Genomic DNA, 22,595 nt, shown 5'->3' on the forward strand with positions numbered 1-22,595 from the left:
GCCCGCTGGAGGGGCGGCCAGACCTAAATACGTGAACCACACACCCCGGCAGCCCACCCGTTCCTAACGGTGAAAATAAAGGAAGTGTCTCCGGACACAACTTCAGGCAGAATACAGATAAATACGACATATGAAAAATCCGCAACGTAGAAGAGAAGGCATCACTTATACGTCAAGTGGGAAATAAAGAGTGAAATTAATCTATAAATACCGCTTTTCAAAATGTCAACAAAAAAGAAGATGTAGCTGTTTCTGACACTAAAAACAAGCCTTCAGAGGTCTCTGTCTCTCTCTTTTTAAAAAAATTTCTGCTGTGAAAAGACAATTTTGATAAGGAAATACCACCATAATACCAGAACGAGGAGAGGAATGGCCAGATAGTCTGTATTTAATATGGGAGCCCGACACTGTTATAATTTCCCAGGCTTGGGAAATGAAACAAATCCTGAGAAATCAGGGACAGGATATCTAATGTGGTACATTCAATCCTCCACCCCACAATACTGACGTAAGTCAGTTTACCTATCTATTCCAAAAGACCGGAAAGAGATCAAAATGGAAAAATGTATGAAACAACAAAAAGAAAAAGAGTCATAAGAATGAGGTCATTCTAAGCAACTGAAAAACGGCATGGTAGAATTACACTGACTAGAAAAATAATATGAATAATATTAACAACAGTCAGCTTTTTCTATTTTTTTTTTTTTGGTATAAAGTCTATGAACAATACTATGGTGATAAGTATGTTATAATTCTTCAACGTGAAAGTAATATTATTACTAAACCACTTCAAAAGTGAGGAATAAATCAATACTCCAGGGGGTTAAATAATCCATTCAAAACTACAAAGGAAAGAAAGAGTAGAGGCAGAATTTGAACACAGCTCTGACCCTACAGCCTGAGTTTTCGGCCATGATGTCATCGTTTCCTCAAAGGTCCCTCAAGGTCAAGTTCCCACTAGAGCGTTCAGTTCTCTCACCAAGGATGAGCACTTTGGAATTTCATGAGATGGTATGTATGAAAATGCATAATACAATGTTTAACGTACGATGGGCACCGTTAGTCACCTTCTCAGTTTTTACTGAAACTGATCGTTTTACTCAGGCTTAAGATTCTAACCTGTGACAGGCTTTCTTGTCCTTAGAGTGCATATAGCACACATTAGCATTTTAGTGAATATTATCATATGCATAAAGTGTGTATTCCATGTTTTATATATACATATATATATATATATACATATACAGAACAGAAATTAAGCAATTGATGACTTTAATACTGCCAGGTGTTTATTTTAGACCATTTAAAGTGAAAACTCCTTCAAAGGCAGAGATAATTTTCTTATAGCAATTATTAGCAAAGGCTTCCAAAAGGCTTCAAAAATACTTGTCAGTCAATAAACTTAAGTCGCTAGTGAAGAAGACTGTGGGCCACTTGCCACCTTAAAAGGAACTGAAATGAAAGGGAGTTGGCTCCTCACTTATGCTGTAAAAGACTCTGATCTGATACATCAACCCCACCTCTCACAGCAATCAACTTTCTTGGGAACTCGGATTCTTGGGAGTACCCTGGGAGGGTCTGTGGCTGAGAGGAAGGGCCTGGCGCTGCTGGAGTGACCCAGAAAACTCCCTGAGTCCTCAAAGTCGCTCCTACTGTGGGCCACCCAGAGGGGCAGACCTCAAAATCCTTGCTCATGGTTGGCTGCTGGCGACTGTGGACTTTCAAAGCAGCAACCGGCGTCCCAAACTAAACTTACCATTTTCTGGCTGGTCCTTAATGTCAGCGTCACTTGGCTGGCTGGGACTTTCAGATTGACTTGAATCTGAAAAACATAAAAATACAGCCAAAAATTACAGGGTCTGTGAAAGAACGTGGATCAGAGGTGCCAGACTTTCTCAAAAGGTTCAGCATGTACACGAGGAATGAGACCGTTGCAGAAGTGACATGATGACGGGAAAAAAAAGAGGAGAGCAAAGAAAAGGGAGGAAAACAGCAGCCTCAGCGGCCCATGCCTTCCGAGAGGACTTGGTTCTGTTTACACCTCCAGTGGCGCTTGGCCTGTGCCAGATCATAACTTGAAACTCTTCAGAAACCATCCTCTGACAGAGAGAGACCATTTCCAAACTGCTCTTCTCCATTATTTATACACTAGAGTCTGATAAAGACTTCATCCTTCATTACACACATCTGAAGCTTGATTCAGAACATAATAAAGTGTCAAAACATATTTTGAAGCTGGTATATAAAAGCAACCCAAACAACAGAAACAAGTTCTGTTGATATTTAGCTCTGTATTACAGCAACAGACTACGCAGACTAACACCATTAAATACTAGAATCCTAATATTCTAGTGCATTTACTTAAAAGAACAGGATCACTCAAAGGCGTCTTTCTGAAAGATACACAGTTCCCCCACTTCGTTAGGTGCTATTTTTCTCTCACCCTGATGCATTTGGAAGATCCTAAAAGAGCTTGTGAGCGAAAACAGGTTCTTGCACACCTTTATGGGATTCCATTCATTTTTTATTTAAACAAATACAATCATTTTCCAGCTAAAGAAACTAATTCAATTATTTTGTAACTTCTAACTGGGATAATTTCAAATAAAATGCCATCTAATTTTAAAATGAGATGAAACTAAATTAGATCAAAAAATTTCACAGAATTAGAAGTATATTTGTGATTCATTTTACGGGCAAAAAAAGGTCAGACAGAAGAGCTCAAGGACAGAATTTTTTACGTAAAGCCTTTTCTGAGACTTGAAACAGTATATAACATTATCGAAAAACTTTTTTTTTTTTTTTTTAAGGAAAACCTCTGTATCTGTGGAAAGCCTGACTCTGAACTTAACCTTGACTTCACAGGGTTAGAAGGAGCTGTCTGAAATTTGACCACATTTCAGCAAGAAGTTCAATGCAAGATCAAAAGGTCATGACACTTAACTGTGATTAAATTGAAAATATTACTTCTATTTCAACAGAGTTATAGCTTTACCATTCTCTTCCTTGGAGATACTGCAAAAAAGAAGTAGCACTACGAATGACCCTAGGTCAAGAAGTGCTAATTTATTACTTTAGAAATGCTCCCTGCTTTTAGGCAAATGAAGATTTTAATTATCGGGAAGTACTATTTTTAAAACATCTATTTAAAATTTTTTTCAGATGCTCTTAACCTGATGACTACAGCAAAAATTCTAGATTGAATCAAGGGTTCAAACAGCAGAAAATGTGAAAATATAAGTTTTTATTTAAGTCTGGCAAAGTGGTAGCTTTTATCATAATGTAAGAATAGCCACAGTGAAAACACAAACAAAAGCAGTACAGGTTAAAAAATTTTAGAGAAATTCTTGAGAATGAACCACAAAGTTAAATCCAAAGTCTGCACTGAAAACTGGAATGCAAATTTATATTGGACCATAGGTGAAATTTTAAGTCCAAAAATTAATATTACTTTTATAACAGGTGATTTAAAAAGATGGCATGATTACCTTCTCTTTTTCTAAAGGAATACTCTGTAATTTTGCCATTAAAAATTAAAAATTTAAACATTCTTAGAAGTAACTAAACATGTTTTAGGCGAAAAAGCATACCATCATTATTTTTGCACTGGAAATTTTTAAACCCTTAATATCCACAATTAAAATTATAAAGAAAATATCTAAGTTTGTTGTAGGGAAAGTTAAAATTCTTCCTGGTCATATCCCAAAATAGACAAATAAAATTTTGCCAAACAGAACATTTTCTTTGGAGTAAGACTAGCAAACCTAACTTCCGATATCATAGCTTTGCCGATGTTCTTTTGCTAGGTCTAATATCTTTCTGAGTAATCATTTCTTCGTGAAGAAAAGGAAAAAATATTTTTAATCTCAATTAATTTAAATATACCATAGCCAATTACTGTTCTGATATTTACCTATTAATATTAAGGTTAAAAAACAATGAGAAACACCAAAAATTATTTTAATAATCTAAAGATGGACTTCTTTGTTCTTTTAAATTTTCTTTTACATTTGCCACCCTATATTTATAAAAGATAGCATAATTATAGAAAACATGGACAGCAACAAAAGATGGCGACAGGTATGTTCAGAGAAAGTGTAACGTTCCCAGCCACAGAAAAAGAAGCAAACAAGCAGCAAACGACTGAGCAGCAGGAAAACAGCTCAGAGTTGGTCTGAAAGGGGCCGCAGCACTCTTGTGAAAGCTCAGACACAAACACTGGAGGAGGAGGCATGTAGCCAAACTGAAAACGGAATTTAATTTCTCCAGTTTTATTCAAAAGCTGGAGACACTGTTAGCCACTCAAGGACCGCATACTAAAATACACCATCCTGGTAACGGATAGGGAAAGCCAAAGATCTACAAGAAAAGTTAAATGATCTGAAAACTTTAGTAAGTATTTTTCACCATGGGCCATTTAATGCTGTTTCATTTTTAAACCAACAAGGAACAAAACTACCCTGTCCCGGTGCAATTCTACGTTGAGGACTCGTGGATATTTTCTCTAGGGCTGCAAAAAGTCATCGATGCTGTTAGGTATGGAGCCAACCAGCTGACCAGAATCAGAAATTAATTTCTACCCATACATAATTGATACAAATGAAAAGATCTCTTTCCTAAGCATTTGCATTAAAACACTATCATGAAGGTGAATAACAATTCATTTATTTTTCTCTTTTACATACTTGGTAGAGAGAGGTCAGAAGCCTAAGTAACTTTTTGTCTTACTTTTGGGGACAGTTATCACACGGTCACTTGATTCCCACCACCTGAAATAATTAGAGGCTCCAGATAAAAAAATCCACTCGCACAGAACTAGATGCTCTTCTCGTATCTGAGCACTCCCCCCACACACATGGCAGTGACTTTCTCTGGGTCCCTGAATGAAAGCCAGAAGATCTGTACATTACAAGGAAGAGAATATTATTTAAACTGTGTTTAAATGATGGCACTGGAAATGCTATTGTGAGGAAGTACATTAGGGTTATCAATTTATTTTTCCCATCTAGGGGTTTGCTTTTTCTTTAAGGAAACTTAGACTTCAACCTAACCTTGAAAAGCAATTTTTCTTTTGGTTTCTAAAAAATTTATGAGCAGAAATTTAAACCTAAAATAGACAGGGTTTCCATACAGGAGGCTGGATTGAGACCTCTTAATTGAACGGGTGGCCATCTATCTATGCATTTTTATGGCGCCTACAGCTATATTGCTGGAGTACTCAGACAAAGATATTTCGCTATCAATATAATCACTGGGGAAAGGAATAAAATAAATCCTAATGCCTACCTACTAGCCTCTGTTTCCACAAGCTTGCGTGATGCAGGAACGGAAACTTTGTACTGGATTTGCTACTTTGCCAAGTATCTAGCTCCCCTAACCTCAATTCTGCTCCCTTCTGCTTGGGACCTCACAGAATACTTCTTTTGGGATGATGAAGAGTGATAAAAACATGTCAATACGGTAAAACTGATCAGGCAAAAAAGGAGACATCACGTCCATGTATTTTCTGTTCTAGAGGCACAAAGCAAAGACAGAATGTTGTTAAATCTTCCTTGTGCTCAATCCAGCATTAAACTTTTCCTCTCCCATCCCGCTTCGCGGACCATACATCTCTCACAGTATGACTTACACCATGTTGTACTAAGGTACAACGAACGCCTATGAGAATTTGAGCTCCAAAAGAAAAGAATTCCTTTCTTACTCTCGTCTTATTCCCCAAGCCCTTCCAAGGGTACCTGGCCCAGCCAAGGATTTGATAATTGCTGAACGAAAGAGATACTGTGAATTTGCACTTGTTCAGTTTTCTAATGCTAAACCACTGCCAGGGACTGAAAATATACTAAGTTCACACCTAAAAGCACATGGGAACTTAGAGAAGGAAAGAGGAAGGCAGAAAAGGTCTTTATTTCTGTGTTACGTCCCCCTTCATGGGGCCTGGCAAGGGACAGACAGGCACATCCCTCTGGTTCCTGGGTGGGAAGTCTTAGGCAGCGTTTAGAAGTTGCAGACAATCACCCCTCTGATCCCCTGGCTGACACACCACAGAGGCTCGTCGGAATAATAAGAGCTGAGGACAGTGTCTGACACATAAAAGGCCCCCCAGAAATGAGTGCCAGCTGAAATGATGGATGGCAGAAATATTTTGCACATTCGAAAAAAAACAAAAGTAAGAGAACGCTGCCATGTCCTGACGCCCGAAGAGGGCTTCAAAATCCCAACCACAGCTATTGTGAATAGCTGATAAAGGGAGGGCGGCCACACAGTGGGGAGGAACCCTTCCCACCCCAAAACCAACCAACCTGTGTCATTCCTATTCGGTCAACATGATATCAGCAAAAGTCTATGAACCATAGAAGTACAAATTCTGGTTGCACAGGGAAAATCATTTCACCTAAGTTCAACCTCGCTACATGAATATTGATTTGGCTAAAGATGAAGTCTGAAAAGCCTTTGTCAGAATTTTTGCATCCAGCTTTGAATCTCTCAAATTAAAAGGTGGCAGGAAGAAATCAGAAGGAATTCAGAAACAAAAACAAGTCAGTCGAGTGAAAGAAAGTGAAAATGTCGCCTAAAAGAGATGGAGTTGTTGTGTGTAGCTGAAAAGGAAAGGCAAAATCAGGAATGAATCCCTTCCTGCAAATAAATGAAGCGCTGGAACATTCCTGGGGTAGAAGAAAATAAGGAATGGGGTGATTATACTCTGAATATAATAAGCAGTTACCCTCCAGAATTGTAGCCCTTAAAGACATTCAAAATTTAGGTAGATTTTTGTCTCTTCCAGAGGTTTGGGAAGACGAGTAGTTTGCAAGAGTCAAGGCAAAGAATCCAAGGTTCATTTTTCTATATCCATGATGTTAACATAATTCTATTTCTGAGTGGTAGTGTAAAGCTTAGGATGACTCTATTTTGATCATTCGGTATCATAAGACGTTAATAGTAAAGACATCTAGAAAAATGGCTATGATAGTCATCTTTTGCTTATTGGTTTCATAGCTATAAAAGAAATATTATTATAAGACTTTATATAATCTTTAGGAATATTGTCTGTTTTTTCCCAGGGTCACCACAACCTTAAAGACCAAGGCATGAAGAAATATTTTTAAAAACCTTTGTTTGAGCACGTGGAATGTCACCGCACAGGTACACATATGTATATACAACCTGCAGCTTACAAGTAAACACTGATGAATACAGTGCTATCTGCTAAATATAACATTATCCATCACGGTCTGGCAAAGAACACGCAGAATTTCGAAACACCATCGTTACATCTGAACCACCAAAAATATTCGATTATTATCCACATTTTCAGAGAATGGATAGGCTTTAAGCTTTCGCTTTAAGCTCAGTGAAAAACCAAACCAATATTTAATGTCAATTCATGTATACAATGGTGGCCCACTTAATACAAGTTAATATGCAATAACACAGCTTTTGAAACACGTCATGAGGTGAGTCAGACCATAAAAGTTTTCTGATCTTTTAAAATGGAAAGACTCGGTGGTTCTTTAAATAGCAAGTCTTATCTTTACCGTATACTGCAAATACCAAATTTGATCTGTGTATCTTTCCCAGTAAGCTAGAATCGCCTGTGGGTATGATAACCGCAGTAATCAAGGTTATGCACAGCAAATCCGTCTTTACCAGAAAGGAGATGGGGAGATGGGGGAGCAGGAAAACCCTCATTCCAAAAGGACCAGGCTAGTTTGCCTTGTCTCCCCTAATCCGGATTCGGATGGAGCGGGAAGGCTGTGTTCACGCAGCAGCGACTTGGAAGGGCTCCACCAGACCACCCTGGGGGCTGCCAGCTGCTCAGGAGATCCACCCCTTAGCCACTCCTGGGCATGGCATTTTCAGGGCCAGACTTCAAAGTGTTATATGATCTAGATCACTACCATTTTCTTCCCGGAAACTTTTTAAAAATGCCTTTCTGAGGAAGAATTTGTGAAATATTAAATTTGCAGGAATTAGATTTTTTGGCATTAATGCTGGTATTCAAGGCCCATCTGTTTTGTCGGGGCTGTGTATGATGATACGACTGTTTAGGTTGAAGAGTGATTCAACTGTCTTATCACCTACTCATAAACGTGTTATTTTTCTACGTGCACAGGGAGATTGTGGAATGATGCACAGTTTGAACACGCTGAGAGAAAAGTAAAATGGTGTCACCCTTGTTGTGTTATGACACTGAGGGGGAATCATTTTAAGGTTTGAAAATGACAAATTCAGTCACTCTGAAAGGAAAAACAGAATGACTCAATCTTTAAACCTTCAATCTACAAATCAGGCTGATTTCAAATCATGATCAGCTTTTTCAGTGAAATTATAAATGAAGTCCATTGCAAGAACACGGTGATTATAAAAAAAATGTGCAAGCACAATACTCTGACTTAATTTAGAATTTCTCATATTTTCTTTGACAAGGGTCTGTGACTAAAATCAGTAAAATGTTTAGGTAACCGCTTTGAATTTTGTTTTCCTCATAACAAGAGCCGCGTTAACATGTGAGGATGACCTGTTGATCAATTCAGAACTCGCACTGAGTCAAACTGGTTACCTACCCACGCATGCGTAAACAAAGACCTGCCTAAAAAGCTGTAACATCACCCCATATCGGAATTGTGCCAATTTCCCCTTTTGAGTCACTTTTTTCACAAACAAAATTAATTTTAACAGTAAGCTCTTGGGGTTCTTAAAACAGAAGAAAATACACTGGACGATTATTTATATAGTCATCTATACAGCTGGAAGTTGAAAATTTCCCTGTATACTTTTACATGCTATAAAAACAAATGTATCAACTGGAAATGATGCATAATTTAGTTATAATCTAGACACATTATTTTCCTGTATCTGGATATCTATAAAAATGTATTAAAATAATAAAATTATTTCCATTGAGGATAACCATGCTATTTAAATGGTTAGTATTTTAAGCATTAACTTTCTGTGTATTCATATTTCACAACTGAAAGGAGAATGACATGGTACAAAGACGGAGCCCTAAAAAAAAAATCTCAGCTATCTTATTCAACTGATCTAGATCCTGGGTTTTTTTTTCATCTATAAAATGAAGACACTAATGACTATTCTGCCTAATTTAATAGAATTGCTGTGTGGATCACATAAAACAATGAAAGAAAACCTGGCTTTGAAACTATAAGTTCCCCTGCAAAAGAAATATACATTTACACCTTTGCAATATAAATCTTCCCATCTGTATACATTTTTGTTTCTTAAAAAAAAAAAAAAAAAAAAAAGCCACAAAATTCAACCCCAACCCACGCATGACATGATTCTCGTGTAAAATACCAGCAATCACAGTCCTGGTTTTAAAATAAAGATTCTTAATTCCCATATACTGGGAAAGAGATTATCTCTGATAATGGAAATGTAAATCTCAGCTTGCCAGTTGTTTATTCCAGACAGACATTTGTGTGTTAAGTCTGTTTATCAGGCAACACTTTGTCTAAGCCAGGAAGTAGTCAGTCATTGTAACAAGATGTATGCAAATGAACTTCCCATGAGTCTCCACAGCAAACTGTAGCAAGGATAAAAAAAAAAAAAAAAAAAAAAAATTCCTTGTTACTTTACCAGCAAGAAGCTACCTCAAAAGTAGACTAGAGAACTATGAGCTAGACTATGCTGATGAGTTTAAACGAGTCCTAAATATGTGCTCACAGTCTGTTGCTCTTTATTCTAGGCAGACTTGGTGCATTATGTCTGTTTATCAGACAACACTGTTGGGTACTCAGGCTTTGTAACCTGTGTGAAAATCAACGGTGACCATATCCCATAAAATAACCTGTTGGAGGCAAAACTCCAAACCTCCCATCAAACTAAGAATCCTCACCAATAGATGTTTCTTTCTATGAAACCTCTGAAACTTAAAAAAAAAAAAAGCATCTAACTCTAACTTTTTGCCCACCTTCTATCTTAACTTTTCTACATGCATTGAATTCCCTGATGGCAAGATAAGACTCAGGACAGAACGACGACTTTTATCATGAAATGTGGACTGATAAATAAAAACGTTTGCTAACACACTCTAGCTATGATCAACACCAGAGAGTTTTAAAAAATACTTTCTACTATAATAGCAAAATTATTCTTTTACTCTCGTATTTCCTGGATCCTCTTTTTTTAAAAAATCCTAATACAATTGACCTAACAAAAATCTATACATGAAGAGTTGAACACTGTATTTCTTTTCATTTTTATTGTTGGTTTTCTACAGCGTTTGAAAATCTTTACCAAAGGCATCAAATTGGTTGAGCTTGTCTTCCTAGACAAAATAAACACTTTAGGACTCTACTTGTTTGTATTCTCCTCAGTGGTGCTGTATGCATCAGCAGCTAAAAACAAAGAAACTTTTTAGCTGCTCAGACAAAATGCAGAAGCTTCCCAAACAAGGAGGCAAGGGAGGGGGCATGGGTTGAGGGGAGGGTGGGGGTGGAGAAGTGTGCAGAAAGTCTGACAGTCCATTCAATATAGGGATGATGGCTATAATGCATCCAGGGTCCCCGTGCTAATTAAATATGCATTGGCACAGTTTTGATCGATGCAAGCCATGGATCAGATGACACACCTGCAAAATCTTGAGCCCAGAGCTCCCAGGAAAAGGGAAAATACAGTCTTGTCTCCTTATCTTTGTTTTCAAAGGCTCTCAATTTCTGTGCTTAGATATCTAATTTAATTCTCTCACCCCTCAGCAAACTGGATTAGGGAAGTCAATACTGCCTTTGTGCATCGACAGGAAAACACAGCTTTCCTTTTATTCAATTTAGCTATGACCTTTAGACAAAGATAATGACAACTGTCTAAAAGTAAGGTGAAGGCCTCAAGAAGAAGACCCCCAGAGCTAAGGCGCCCATGGAACTTGCATGACAAGGTGGCGGGGTTTACTGGGACATTTTCCTGCTTGGAAAGGAAAAAGGAAGAACGAGAATTAAGAATTGGTGATGGAGGAAGGGGAGGAAGGGGAGGGATGGGGCGCAGGGAGAAAGCATGGTGGAGGAGATTTCAACCCCGTGACTACACAACCAAACTCTCAGAGATCTAATCACTGGACCTGAACACTGTCATATCCACAGCCGGAAAATAATGCTGCCCAAAGAAGAGGGTAAGAATGGCATTTGCCTAAAAAAAAAAAAAAAAAAATGCAGACGCCTTAATGAGAAGGTTGAAGATTCTGTGGTTGGCTAAATCAGGCAGTTTGGGGGATGTTGCTTCTTTTTTTCCTTCTTTCTTGTGGTGTTTGTTTGTCTGTTTGTTTTGTTTTTCTGAAGCATTTGAGAAAAAAGGACTCTCAGTGTGTCCATGACTCCCATCACCGGGGAGAAGTAGCACTAGAGATTTTGGACAAGCCTGGGATTCTGCAGTGTTAGCACTGTTCACGCCATGACTGCTAACCAAAGGGACAATGATCCTGGAACATTCTCCTGAAAAAGCACTGCTTCCTTTTTTACTTCTTTTTTTCAACGCACCTACGCTGAGCCTTTCTCACTGTGTTCCTCCTGGAGATACGAAATTTAAAAAGGCAAGGTCTCTGCTCTCAAGGAGCTCTCAGTGAATCAGGACAATGATAATAACATCAAGATTCAGTGGCATCCCCTCTTCATTAAGTCCTGTGTCCTGGTGAAATTAATGTAGAGCAAACTGTTAACTGTGAACCCTTGTAATGGCTTTTATTCTCGTACTACCCTGTACCACTCAGACCTACAGCAATCAGACCTGTACCACTAGCTGGAGCCTTGTAGCGGAAAGCACAGCAGCCTGAATGCTAACTGTAGGTGGGAACAGTTGGGATTACTTTTTCTAGTAAGATATGAAGAGGTTTAGGCAGAGTCCTTGCAAGTGAAAAACAAGAGCTACATCACTGCATAATTAGTACTGCTGGGAATGGTGCAAAGTATCAAAATGGCTTTTCAAAACCAGGTTTTTCCCCTCTTAGAAATAGTTTCATTCATGTAATTCCTAGTCAGGCCTGGTGTCTCTTGAACAGCAATGACGGTTTAACACAGGTAGCTGTGGTAACAATGAAAAAGGTAAAGGACCTAGTATTAGAAAACCAGGGTTTGAGTCCTTTCTTGGCCATTTATATTCACTTTGTGATCTAGGCAAGCCCCTTCCCTTCTCTGAACTTCAATCTACCCATCTCCCAAATGCCTTTGAGGGTGATGACAACTGAATGGCATGATTGAAAATGCCTCGTAAATTATAGGAACTATAACTCTGACTGTACACTGCATGGAAGCAGGTTCCTCAAAGTGTTTAAACTGGTTAAAGAATCACGTCGGCTAGTTACTTTTATTTCTTGTCCCGTTATTTTTACTGCACAGAGCACAGTATCTGGAACATATAGAAACTAATAGGTTTTTGTGGAAATGGCATTAAAATCAGAAGGTGAAAAAATAGCTCTTTCACAGGGCCTATCTTGGGAGATGTCAGTGGATGCTTCTGGGTGAGTTTTCTGGCTTTGGGGAGACTATACGGCTGGGTGGTGCTAGATCCCATGTGGATTCATGGGCTTGGCTTTCTGGTCCTAAACTAAGGAGCAAAATGAGAAGGGTCAGGTATCCTGTAAGGGTTCTTTGCATCCCTGGAGTTCTAATTTGAACAGACCCTTAGCAGTCTGGCTGCTGCTGGTCTTCTTGGCTGCACTCAAGGCTAGGACCCACATTTCATGAAAAGCAACTTGGTGATGTGAGCAGCTGATCATAAGTACAATTACATATGATTTCATATGATCCAAGAATCCCAATCCTGGGCATCCATCCAGAGACAAACATGACTTGAAAAGATGTGTGTACCCCAATGTTCAGCACTACATACAATAACCAAGACATGGAAGCAACCTAAATGTCCATCCACAGAGGAATGGATAAAGAAGATGTGGCAGAGATAGACAATGGAATATTATTCAGCCATAAAAAAGAATGAAATAATGGCATTTGCAGCATCATGGATGCTGAAATTAGCATACTAAGTGAAGTTAGACAGTGAGAGACAAACATATGATATCACTTATATGTGGCATCTAAAAAAAGAATATAAGTGAACTTATTTGCAGAACAGAAACAGACTCATAGACTTTGAAAAACTTATGGTTACCAAAGGTGGAGGGAAGAGAGGGGTGGACTGGGGCTTTAGAACGTAAATGTTCTCAAATTAGGTTGTGACAATGGCTGTACAAACTGCACATATAATAAAATTCCCTGAATTATTTTAAAAAAGAAAAAATAACATGTATTCAATCATCATCATCATCATTTGCTTTTGGGGGCTGAACTCGTGGCATATGGAGGTTCCCAGGCTAGGGGTGGAATCAGAGCTAGAGCTGCCAGCCTACGCCACAGCAACACAGGATCCAAGCCGTGTCTTTGACCTACAACACAGCTCATGGCAATGCCAGATTCTTAACCCACTAAGCGAGGCCAGGGATCAAACCTGCAACCTCATGGTCGCTTGTCGGATTCATTTCCACTGCACCACAAAGGGAATTCCACAATAATCATTTTAAGTTGAAGACTTTCTCTTCTTTACCTTATAAATGACCACAAATATACCACCATGAATTGTGAATGTTTATCTTCAGTGACTCGGCCAATCCTAACTACAGAAGCCAAGAAACTGTTTATTTTTCAATCCATCATGTAATCCAGAACACCAGAAAATTTTATGTTTTGGGAGTTACTGACTAAAGTATCCTTGAAGAATTTAATATAGGTCCTAGGTCCTAGGACTGAGGACTATACTTTTTAAAAAAACATTTCAAATATACCTTCAAATAAACAGACACACACATACGCACACAGCTGACCCTTGAACAACACATTTAAACTGTGTGGATCCACTGTATATAAGTAGATTTTTTTCAACAATAAATACTACAGGTCTACATGACCCACTGGATACTGAACCGCAGACAAGGAGGAATCACATACACTGAGTGACGACTATAAGTTACACTCGGATTTTTTTCTTTTTTCTTTTTACAGCTGCACCTGCGGCATATGGAAGTTCCCGTGCTGGGGGTCAAATCGGAGCTGCAGATGCTAGCCTACACCACAGCCATCGCGACACCAGATCTGAGCCACAGCCACAGCAATACTAGATCTGAGCCGCATCTGCGACCTACCCCTACGATTATATAAAATAATCATATATATTTTGCTTCTATGTCTAATGATAGATAAAATGATTTAAATGTATTGAATCATTTCACTTTTAGGAGTTTCCATTTGGATTCTATCATGGCTTTCTCCCTGACATATGCAGTGCTAACTATTTAAAATTAATTGCAGTACAATATTTTAAAATTTCTTCACATAGTGCTAATCTCAAGTGCTTTGGATGTTTGAACCACACTTGGAAGCCATCAAGTTCTGTGTATCTTTATACCATGGAGCACTTAAACATGCTAAAAAAGATTAGTCAGTGAACCTTATAACCAAAACGCTCCTAAATTATAAAATTTCAAAAATGTGTGAGTTGATACAAATGAAAAAACTGCAAACACCCTACATAAAAAGAAAAAAATAAACCTAGATAATTAAAACACGAATTTACTTATGTAGCTTTGAATCCAGAAAAGTTCTCAGAAATCCACCATAGATCATGGATTCCTACCCATCTAAACCCAATTAGGTACCAGTTGGGCTTATGTGCTTTCACATACATTTAAAGTTCATTTTATCTGTCCTTTTTATTTTCATTTTAGGATGTAACCTATGTTCTTTAATGTGATTATGTTGGGGGGAGGGGGAATAAGTAATTCCATTTCAGTAATTCAGTATGGATGAGTAATTTGCTTAGTAACAATCCTAAAATTAAACTGTCTTCCATACAGTATCTAGCAATAGTTTGTGCAGGACTAGCCAAATGAACTATTTTCAGGATGTGTTTTTTTTTTTTTTTTTTAAAGTTTCTTATTTGTTACCTGGATTTATTCTGCTTTAAAAAAAAAAATCAAGCTTTCTGGAACGTTTCTAACAGAGGAGCTATTTCAACAGTTGCTCCTCATCAAAAAGTCTAAATGGGTGACTGAAACTTTATTCTGATTTACTTTTCAAGAACTATTACAGTTAGCGATTCTTAGGGAAAGAAGCTTATTTCAGTTCATCAAACTTTTATTGATCACCTACTGTGTGTGCAAGGCACTGTAACCTTTTATTCATGTCTGAAGTAGCTCATAATGTTGACTACGAATTTGCTCATTCAACTCTGAGCATTTATTAAAGTGTACTTTGCTTGGTTTTTATTGTTTTGTTTTGGCTTTGGGGGGGCCTACCTGTGGCATATGTAAGTTCCTGGCCTCGAGGTCAAATTGGAACTACAGCTGCTGGCCTACACCACAGCTCACGGCAACGCCTGATGCCCGACCGAGGGCAGGAATCGAACCCTTATCCTCATGGATACTAGTCAGATTGGTTTCTGCTGAGCCACAAGGGGAACGTCCTCCTTTGCTTGTTTTTAAGAGTAGCTACTCCAGAGTTCCCACTGTGGTACAATGGGATCTCAGGGTCTTGGGAGAGCTGGGAGGCAGATTCGATCCCCGCCAGGCACAGTGGATTAAGGATCGGGTGTTGCTGCAGCTGCAGCTTAGGTCGAAAGAGCTACTTGGATCTGATCCCTGGCCCAGGGAATTCCATATGCCATGGGGTGGCCAAAAAAAAAGAGAGAGTGTGTGAGAGCGGCTACTTCCCACCCCCCAAGCTCCACTGGTGGTGCCCTGAATGAGAACACTTTCCTAGGTCTCCAAAAGGAGGATGGAGGAGGCGGAGAGTTCTACAAAGAGGAAATGACCTATCTGTGTGTTTTCTATTTAACAAAAATGGAAATCTCTGGGTTCCACGGCTTTTCCAATTTTTTGGTCATGATGGAAGCCTGTGGACAGGTGAAAGCTTATAGGGAAGCTGGAGCTCGAGTGTCAAAATCGAGCAGCTCTACCCAAGTCACGCCCCGTTATCACATCATCTCACCCCTGCTCTCTACCCCTGCTGGGCTTTAGGGAGCAGTGTTTAACCCCCCCGCAGCACTCACACAGTCAAGGCCCTAATGTGTGGCTCAGGGTGATGTCACCATCTCCCTGTCTTTTCAGATTTACAATTTTTAGATAAGTAAAGCATAATAAAAGGTGACTATATGATATTTGGTTTAAATCTCTCAGGAGTCCTTCTAAACTCTGTCCTATTTTACTTTTTGGTTACTAGAAAAGAATATTAAAAACAAATTTTAAGTGGGAAAAGCAAAGGAAAAGAAGAAACAGTTAAAAAAAAAAAAAAAAAGGAGGGAGTTCCTATTGTGGCTCAGCGGTACCAAACCTGACTAATATTCATGAGCTTGTGTGTTCGATCCCTGTCCTCGCTCAGTGGGTTAAGGATCCAGCGCTGCCGTGAGCTGTGGCATAGTTCACAGACAAGGCTTGGATCTGGTGTTGCTGTGGCTGTGGTATAGCTGGTAGCTGCAACTCTGATTCGACCCCTAGCCTGGGAATTTCCGTATGCCACAGGTGCAGCCCTAAAAAGCAAAAAGGAAAAAAGAACGCAGTAACAAAAAAAGTGGCATCGTTTGAACAGGGGTGAGTTCTTCAAATGAGACAGGAAATTTTATTTGCAACAGACCTGGGAAAAGTTGCAAGTAAAAAAAATCAGAGTTTATTTGGGAATTAAAGGTGACATCATACATTTCGATGTGTCTCTGAGTTTCAGGTTCGTGCTGTGGGATGGACGGAAAGAGAGCAGCAGAGGTTTTGGGTTTTGTTTTTTTTTCTTTTAACATCACGGGAACTTTTTTACATCATAGGTATGATGTAAAAGAAGAGATGGAGGCCCTCTGTGATTTTCTTTGATGCTGGCTATCACCTCCAAAAATAGCACAGAATTTACGGAATTTCAAAATGCTTTTCCATGTAGTAAATTTGGGCCAAGTCTTTCTTATTATATTTATCCAAATGATCTCCCCCTCCAAAAAAGTCACTGGGCTGGTTTTCATTTTCCATTTTTACTCTATACCTTAACAACTGATCTAAGGAGTTAATGATTTCCCTTTCTCCTCTAAATGGAAGTCCTACAGAAAGAGGAACTTTTCTAAAGTCTTAGTCAACAGAGAGGTGAGTGTTTATCATACAAAACAGACTGCCCTGTCTACACTACTGTAGTCACACGTTCTCCCACCTGGTCTTAAAATCAGAAAGTGCTTTGTTTGAAGGCTGCCATGCTGGTATTGTCCTAACATACTTAGGGCTTCACAGGAGAAGACTATAAACAAATATATTTGGAAGGGACTTCATAAAAAAACACTAGGCAAAAAAGAAAATTCTAAATGAACAGGAAGAGAGTAACATCTCACCGGTTGCACGTAGGGAAATGAATTATTCAAAACTGTATACAACCCTCACGTCATCATGAATACAGGCAGGCCCTAATGAACCTTACTGAGAAAAGCTGGTATTTGCACAGTAATTGGAAGCAAAACACAACAAAATAAAAAAGATTACCACATAAAGAAAATCTTACACACTGCTTTTCTTAACCCCATCAAAACTCCCTATCGTGGCCCTCTCAAGGCATGGCTTCTGGATTTCCGTAAGGAGAGAAAAGTACAGAACAACATAAAAAAGTCCCAAGACTCTTCGAGAAGAAATTCATGCAGAATATCAAATGTTACTCAACATTTTCAAGGAACTATGATATGTCAAACAGACCACATGATGCAAGTACATTTAAATATAAGTTTCTATTTCTGTTTAAAAATAAAAAAGATCAGAAATCTGAATCTGGAAAAGCAAAATCTCTTGCAGGTTTAGAAAGCATATACAAAACCTGGCAAAAGAAAACACTGTTCACTGTCACCATCTGCTTTCTGGCACAGATGAAACTTTTTACTAACAGCAACATTTTCTTACATTAGAAAATCCACTAATTAGTTTTGTTGTAATAAGAAAAATAACCTTTGCGTGGAAGGCAGATCGCCAGCTCGCCTTTTCTGTTGGCTGCACCTTGCAGCAGGCCTGTAACATTTCCATGTGAAGTTCACCTCTGAGTTGCCCTCGCCTGGAGTACTTTATTATTCCCTGTTTGGTTTAAAGAAAGTATTCACAAATGAGAGATCAAAAGTGCGAGCAACAGAGAGGAAAAGCTTTAAGGTATTTGGCTTAATGTCCTAAAAAAGAACACCAGGTTTAGAATCAGGAAATCTGGGATCCAGAATCGATGGCTCAAAGCTCTGTAAACCTGGGTCTCATTTTCCTCATCTTTAAGGCTATTAAAGGAAATGAGCTAGCTCTAGCTTTCCCTGAAAATTCCTAAATTCTTGAAGTCTAGGTCATTTTTTTCCCAAGAATTGTACATCCCAAAAAACAAGTGATTGCAAAGGGCGAGTGGAACTTCAGATGTCACTGACAGATCAGAAATAATTTTAGAAATGTTGACATATTCTGATTAAAAGATTATAAATGTAGCAGCCAAGGAAATGGAAACATGACCTGAATTCCTTAATAATATACCCTGATCATTTAGTCGGCGTGGTATTCCACAAATAAAACCAAGAAAAATGGACTGAGCACCTACTGTGTGTCAAGCACTCTTGTGAGCCCTGGAGATGGCCATGAATAGAAGGCACGCGAGCTCAGGGCTCCCTGTGGGACAGGAAGCTTGCAGGCCAGGGAGATGATGGGCACCCCTTGCAGAATAACCCACCACAAGTCACAGCACTGCCCAGCACAGGATGGCACCTACATGGAAAGAGGCATAGCCCTGCTGCTCACCACACGGCAAGAGCTGTTTGAAAGTTCCTGGAGGAAATAAAATAAGTGGGTACAAATGCTTTCTGAGAAATTACATTGAAAATTGACATCATGTCCTTAGAAGCAAAGTACAACACTGAAAGAGCGCACATAACCTCCCTGTGAAAGACGCCTGAGGCTTATGTTGTTCAAACTGGCCCTCCGCCTTGATGAACTAATTCCTTTGGTTATCAACAACAAAAAAACCACACTACTATGAGGTACCACCTCACACCAGTCAGAATGGCCATCATTAATAAGTCTGCAAACAACAAATGCTGGAGAGGGTGTGGAAAAAAGCGAACCCTCCTGCACTGTTGATGGGAATTTAAACTGGTACAACCACTATAGAAAACAGTATGGAGGTACCTTAGAAAAACTATGCACAGAACTACCATATAACCCAGCAGTCCCACTCTTGGGCCTTTATCTGGACAAAACTTTCCTTGAAAAAGACACATGCACCCGCATGTTCACTGCAGCTCTATTCACAATAGCCAAGACATGGAAACAACCCAAATGTCCATCGACAGATGATTGGATTAGGAAGATGTGGTATATATACACAGTGGAATACTACTCAGCCATAAAAAAGAACAAAACAATGCCAAGTGCAGCAACATGGATGGAACTAGAGACTCTCATACTAAGTGAAGTAAGTCAGAAAGAGAAAGGCAAATACCATATGCTATCACTTATATCTGGAATTCAATGTATGGCACAAATGAACTTTTCCACAGAAAAGAAAATCATGGACTTGCAGAACAGACTTGTGGTTGCCAAGGGGGAGGGAGTGGGATGGATTGGGAGTTTGGGGTTAATACATGCAAACTACTGCCTTTGGAATGGATAAGCAATGAGATCCTGCTGTATAGCACTGGGAACTATATCTAGTCACTTATGATGGAGCATGATAATGTGAGAAAAAAGAATGTATACATGTATGTGTAACTGGGTCACCATGCTCTGTACAGCAGAAAATTGACAGAACACTGTAAACCAGCTATAATGGAAAAAATAAAAATCATTTAAAAAAAAAAAAAACCCACATCTTCCATTGCCTTGATTTCTTTTTCTCTAGACTCAAACTTAGCTAAATTTTAAAAACTATGATGTGGAGTGATCCACTGCAAACTCAAAAGTCCCTCCGCCTGAGGAATGAGTGACAGACAACTGCAAAGTTTAATTAACCCACTGGTATTGCACAAACCAGCTATTACTATTCTCAGTTGTATGGCAACAACATTTTGATAACTAGGACAAGTGCCCACTGGGCTTATCTACCCTCAACTGCCACTTAAAGACATTAATTAAAACTGTATCATTTTACCCAAAGCTTCGTATCAAATATTTGAGAAGATTTCAGTCATTTATACCGTTTGGGCTTTGCTTTTACCCTCTGTTTTTGTCAACCCCCTACTTAGGCACAGAAAGTAACTGCATTCTTTCCCGATGCCTATTAGTCATATTTATACAGCGCAGATCCCGGTCCTGAATTTAGAAGGTAACTCAGCGTAGAAGAGGATGAAGACAGGATACTTGCCCTTCCTCTTGGCAGAATTAATCCCTCCTTCCTCTGGCTTCCTACAGCCTGGTTACTAACAACAGGGCTCAGCTTCAATTTCATTTCTCCATGTGTATAATCCCTGTCTGCCTTCCCAACAAGTTGCAAGCCCTTGAGGGCACAAGGCCTCAAGAAAGGCTTGCCCATATAAAATGCTCAGTAAGTGACTGAATAGAGGAATCGAGGGGAGAGGCCAATCCAGGCAAGCCTTTTAAGCAAGGGCTATTCCAGAGAAATCCTATAGATTTATCTATCTCCTAGCAGAAACAGTTAGAAAACATGCTGGGTTTTTCCATTAAGGCTAAAATTCCTGAAATGGTAACACTTAAAAGAGAGACTTCCCTCTATCAGAGATGGACAAATGGCTTATCTAGTGCTCACAATAATCTTACTAGATAATTTAATATTTGAAACAAACCAACAAAAAATTAGAATGGGAGTTCCCATCATGGCTCAGCGGAATCAAATCTGACTAGTATCCATGAAGACGCAGGTTTGATCCCTGGCCTTGCTCAGTGGATTTAGGATCCAGTGTTTCTGTGGCTTGTGGTGCAGGCCAGCGGGTGTAACTCTGATTTGGCCCCTAGCCTGTAAACCTCCATATGCTGCAGGTGCGACCCTAAAAAGACCAAAAAAAAGAAAAAAAAAAAAAAAAAGAATGCAAAAGGGAAGCAGATTACTCAAATCAGAGACAATTTTGACAACTATTTCCAAATTGACTGGGACCAGAGTCTTTTAAAAACATTTCCTATTATCTGTGGTAGAAAGAGTAGTCATAAGCTTAAAAATTTTGTTTCTTGTAAATCCTTTTTAGGTCCTTACTATAAAATATTCCTGCAGTATGTGATGACGGGCTTTTTCATTTCTGGTTTCATAATTACTGAAGACTCCTTGATGTGTATTGGAGAGCAAGAATACTTTACTAAGTGTGTGAAAGAGTGACATAACCATGTTTGGACTAGTCCATCAGTAAAGCTTCTGTCAATGGGAAGAGAACAACAACGGAAAAAGGACATCAGAAGTTACACTTAGATAATTGAAAATAAGATATTAAAAATTCCTTTTTAGTTTTCATTCCAGCATGCATTTCAGAAGACGGATATTGAAACTGTTGAAAATGTTAGGCTGAAGACTAATTCTGATAGGAACTGTGGCCTGTTTGCCATGCCCTATTTCACTCAACAGAATGGCTACACCTGTGGCTGGATGTAGGCAGAAGCTCTTAAATTCTTTTTTTAAAACCTGGCCGAAAATTGAGAATGTGGTTTCTGAAGTTAGCCAAAAGTTCTGAAAACAGCTTATTCGCTGTATATTTGTCTTTTATCAGATGCTAGATATTAACAGACTATGGTAAGGATACTCACAAAGTTACATGGTTTTGCCCAGATGATAAAACAATGTAATACAAACCTTCAAGGCAGGTAGAGACATATGATAAAGGATGAGAACAAAGAATAAAGTTTAAAGATTAAATAAAATAAGATTAAAGACATTCACATAACACAGAGGAAAAAAATTAAAAGCTTCACTTAGGAGCTAAATAAAAAAATGGAAAATCCATGACCTGAGACGGTTTTTTGTTTTTTGTTTTTGTTTTTGTTTTTAACCTCTGCATTCTATGCTTATATTGTTAAGAAATTGATGACTAGTTAGCTAACCTTAGGCAGAAAAATTTCTGTCACACCCGCACCTATTCTTCTCTCATCTCTCTGGGTAACTGAGTAAAATTCTACTAAAGATATTGGATTTCCCTCTGGCGGAATTAAAGGAACTGACCTTGAAAAATGTAACCACAAAGAAATTAATTATTTGCCAATTTGCTGAAATAGGTGTACTCTAATTTAAAAAAATAACTGGTAGTCCCTTAATCACAATATTTGAATGCAGCTCTGAAGTTGGAAGGTTGTATTTCATTTACCAAATCTATAAAAACGATGTATCTTTTTCTCTCAAGCCTTGCAGTTCTCTTCCCAGGCTTGCAATAGAGCACATGCACGGTCACACAGCAGCATACAAACAGCAACATGTTAACCCGTCTTTCTTGACCAAAAAATAAAACACACAAAAAAAGTGGAGTCCGGGTTCAGAGAATTCTTATTTTTAACAACACTTAGGAGCTAAAAGGTATGCTGGAGGCTAGAAATACTTCCTCCCAGGTGTATATGTGGTTTTTCTGAGAGCAGGCCAGCTACTGCCACATCAGTTCATGTAGGAAGCTTGAATCCCAAATTAAAAATCAACTTC

At 38.8% G+C, this 22,595-nt stretch overlaps 1 protein-coding gene across 6 annotated transcripts in view; it reads right to left on the reverse strand.

Moving 5' to 3' along the window:
* NFIA (nuclear factor I A) overlaps positions 1–22,595 on the reverse strand; it is a 395,772-nt gene that overhangs the window by 188,044 nt on the left and 185,133 nt on the right. For all 6 annotated transcript variants that reach the window (XM_021097780.1, XM_021097779.1, XM_021097784.1 and 3 more), the window contains exon 3: positions 1,757–1,822. In XM_021097780.1, the coding sequence (XP_020953439.1) occupies positions 1,757–1,822 (66 nt within the window). The remainder of the gene's footprint in view (positions 1–1,756; positions 1,823–22,595) is intronic.

Source organism: Sus scrofa, chromosome 6, assembly GCF_000003025.6.
Source record: "Sus scrofa isolate TJ Tabasco breed Duroc chromosome 6, Sscrofa11.1, whole genome shotgun sequence".
Classification (NCBI taxonomy): domain Eukaryota; kingdom Metazoa; phylum Chordata; class Mammalia; order Artiodactyla; family Suidae; genus Sus; species Sus scrofa.